At 40.1% G+C, this 3,114-nt stretch overlaps 1 protein-coding gene across 1 annotated transcript in view; it reads right to left on the bottom strand.

The window, feature by feature from the left end:
• Positions 1-479: 479 nt before the first annotated feature.
• The window catches only part of dmrt2b (doublesex and mab-3 related transcription factor 2b), a 4,226-nt gene continuing 1,591 nt past the window's right edge, over positions 480-3,114 (bottom strand). The window contains exons 2-3 of the mRNA XM_032526845.1: positions 2,442-2,544; positions 480-1,582 (exon numbers count right to left, since the gene is read on the bottom strand). Of these exons, the coding sequence (XP_032382736.1) occupies positions 717-1,582; positions 2,442-2,544 (969 nt within the window). The 3' untranslated portion in view covers positions 480-716. The remainder of the gene's footprint in view (positions 1,583-2,441; positions 2,545-3,114) is intronic.

Consider the following 3,114-nt stretch of genomic DNA (forward strand, 5'->3'; position numbering starts at 1 on the left):
CTCCTTTTAACTGTCTTCTTGGGGAATCACCTGCTTCTCCTCATGTTCCTCCTTCCAGCGTTGGTTTTCTTTTAAGTCAAGAGAGATTTCTGAGCAGCACCTGTTTTTTTTTTGAAACCTCAACGCCCGAGAGCAGCGCGGATATCAGCCAGCCACATCTACACTTTGATTTGAAAACCAATGCACAAAGTAAGAAATGGGCACAAGTTCAAACACTCCTTGACTTTTTCATCAACTTTGTTTTATGGATGTACCGTATATTTCTTCTTGCAGGAAAAGAGAATATAATATGATTTATGTGAGAGCGTCAAAGCAGAATGGTTCAGTAGATTTTTACCGCACTGCTGACAGAGTAGTATGAAAGAGGATTACATTTTTAAAGTGTATAGTTGAACTAAAATGCTCAATGTAAGCATAAAAAGGAGAAATCAAAATGTAGAAATCAAGTGCCTATATATGTTTCATTGTTGTTTTAATTATAGTTAAAATATAGCTAAATACATTTTTATAGAAAAGAAATACAAAGACTAACAATTGTGTTTTGTAAATTGTTCATATATTATGTTCAATTATTTCACTTTATAGCAAATAGCCCTTGTCAAGAAAAGTGTTTCAAAACAAGTATTACAACTAGCAACTGTTATAATTATCAATTCAAACATCAATTCTTAGTCCGCACATACACAAAGTGCACTACACTGCTTTCCATTTCCCTGTCAGGCTCTTAGCAGGGCCTCCACAGAGAAAGGTAATGGCCTCACAGCGGGAGTCCTGACTGAGCCGCCATGAGGGCTCTTGACAGAGTTGGCATGAGGACCTGACTGGTCAGCGGGAGTGTCTGCGCACCAGCCCTTAGCTGTCAGAGCTCGGGAATCAAAAGTCCTGCTGGGTGCACTAATGTCTGGCCTGCCCAGGATACCCTGATCTGATCCAAAAACATAGCGTGTGATGGTTGAAGAGCCATTTGATTCCATTATTTCTGTTGGTTTTGAGGTGTATTTGGCAAGGTCTAGACCTGACAAGGTACTGCCATGATGTTTGAGTCTTTGTTGTGACGGTAGAGGTATCAGCTCGGGTCTTTCTTTCTCCTCGCAGCCTTTCCAACAGTTCTGCACCTCCTCATCCTTTGTGGTTTCCTCCGAGCATTGGCATAAGAAGTCATTATAGTCACTTTGTGCGGACGACCTGCTCTTAAGGTGGAAAAACTGATAGAACTGGACGTCACACTCATACAGAGGCTTATATTTATACACAGGCACATAACTGGTCGTCCCTGCAGCGGCGGGGTCCTTGTTAAGAAGACAGAAGTGGAGGCTAGGAGAGACAGGCAGGGGAGGAGGGTGAAGCACGGGTACAAGGGCAGAAGATGAAGAAAAGGAAAGGTCGCTCTGCAGGTCGCTCTGCAGCTCCCTCTGTCTCAGTTCCCGCTCCAGCATCACGTTCTCCAGCTCCTTGTCTGCAAAGGCTCGCCTCTTCCTCATCCGGGCGCTGATGGGGGGACACGTGAAGGGAATTTGGTCACGCTGTGTCTGCTTTGACCAGCAGGAGGTGTCGTCCTCCAGCGCCACCACCGGTTTTAGACCTGCATAGAAGGTCTGCTGTTAGAGTGGCTGAGAGGGATATAAAGACAAAGCCTCTTGCAGGATTTGACTGTAAGCCAGCAGGTAATAATACACATTATGTATTACAGTAATGGTCTGTTGTTGTGAAATAGTGAAGCCACAGTGATGAGGTTGGCTTAGATCAATTTAGTGTGGGTAATACCGGGTATTAATGACAACCAAGAAGCACTGGCCGTGTGTGCAAGCAGGGCTTGAAATGTGGTTGTAGTTTGAGCATAATACATAATGCATATGTGTGTCTACTTGTGGGGAAAAATATGTGTTTGTTTCGTGACATTGTGGGGACTAACATCTGCATCAGAACAAAAAGCTGGTCCTCACAAGGACAGCCATTTATTTTGGGTTAAGACTTGATTTCTGGTTGAGGTTTGACTCAGGCTTCTGCTAAAGCTAGGATAAAGGTTGGGCTTAGACATGGACAGGTTATGGATAATTTTATGGTAAACCTCCAGCAATGTCCTAACCAATCATTTACATAAATAGTGATCGGATTTTTAACGCACTTGTACACTAAAAGAGGTTATTTGTTACTTGTTTCTGTACTAATTATAACTCACCCTGGACAAGTAAAAAGAGTTTACTTTGACAGGGCAGCAAGCAGTGACTCACTTCCTCCACATGACAAACCAAGTGGATCAGTTTGTGATCTTCTTGCATGAATTCTGACAACCTCAATGCATTAATAAAACCATTAAGCAAAATGCTAAAGTTGACTTTAAGTGTTTCATCTGATTTACTGGAAAGAAAACTACACTTTCTGTCACAGTCTAGGAGAGAGTAAGTATGTTAATGAGAGAAGAGATGTTAATTAAACTTTACCCTGCAGGATGCTCTTTGCCATTATGCTCGGTTCGGCTGCTTTGGTGTAACGCTGATACGCCGTCCTCCGCGTTGGACCTGCACACCTGACCCCCCTCTTACCCTGGGAGAAACATGGGAACAGGAATAAGACATTTAGACATAGTCATTATGCTGAGAATGTGCCCCAAAGGTAATTAATACATTATGTAAGAGGCAAGCAGAGCTCAGTGTCATTCTAAGATTTAAAAATAAGAGATATTTGGCTATTCACTGTTGACACTCAAAAATCTAAAGCTATTGTATAATTTTTGACTAAGTCATAATGTAAGGCACAATTGCTGTCTTAGTATATTATATTAATATGTTTTACAAACATATAAACAACAATATGTACTTATATGACACAATGTGGAATACGTATTGACAGATTTCTGTAGCAGTACACTTTATTACAACAATGAACTACAAAACAAAAAGATAGTCATTCTTCTCCAGTAATATTTTTTATATTTGTGAATATTCTAAAATGTTGATGATTGCTTTGTATAACTGAATTCTGAAAACTGAAGTCTTGTTGTAATGATAATACATATTTCTTGTCCATATCTCAACAGGACTTCAGTGTTCAAATTATATTTTAATTTGCATTAAAAAAAATAAAAACTAATATATATATATATATATATATATA

This window comes from Etheostoma spectabile, chromosome 9 (assembly GCF_008692095.1).
Source record: "Etheostoma spectabile isolate EspeVRDwgs_2016 chromosome 9, UIUC_Espe_1.0, whole genome shotgun sequence".
Taxonomy (NCBI): domain Eukaryota; kingdom Metazoa; phylum Chordata; class Actinopteri; order Perciformes; family Percidae; genus Etheostoma; species Etheostoma spectabile.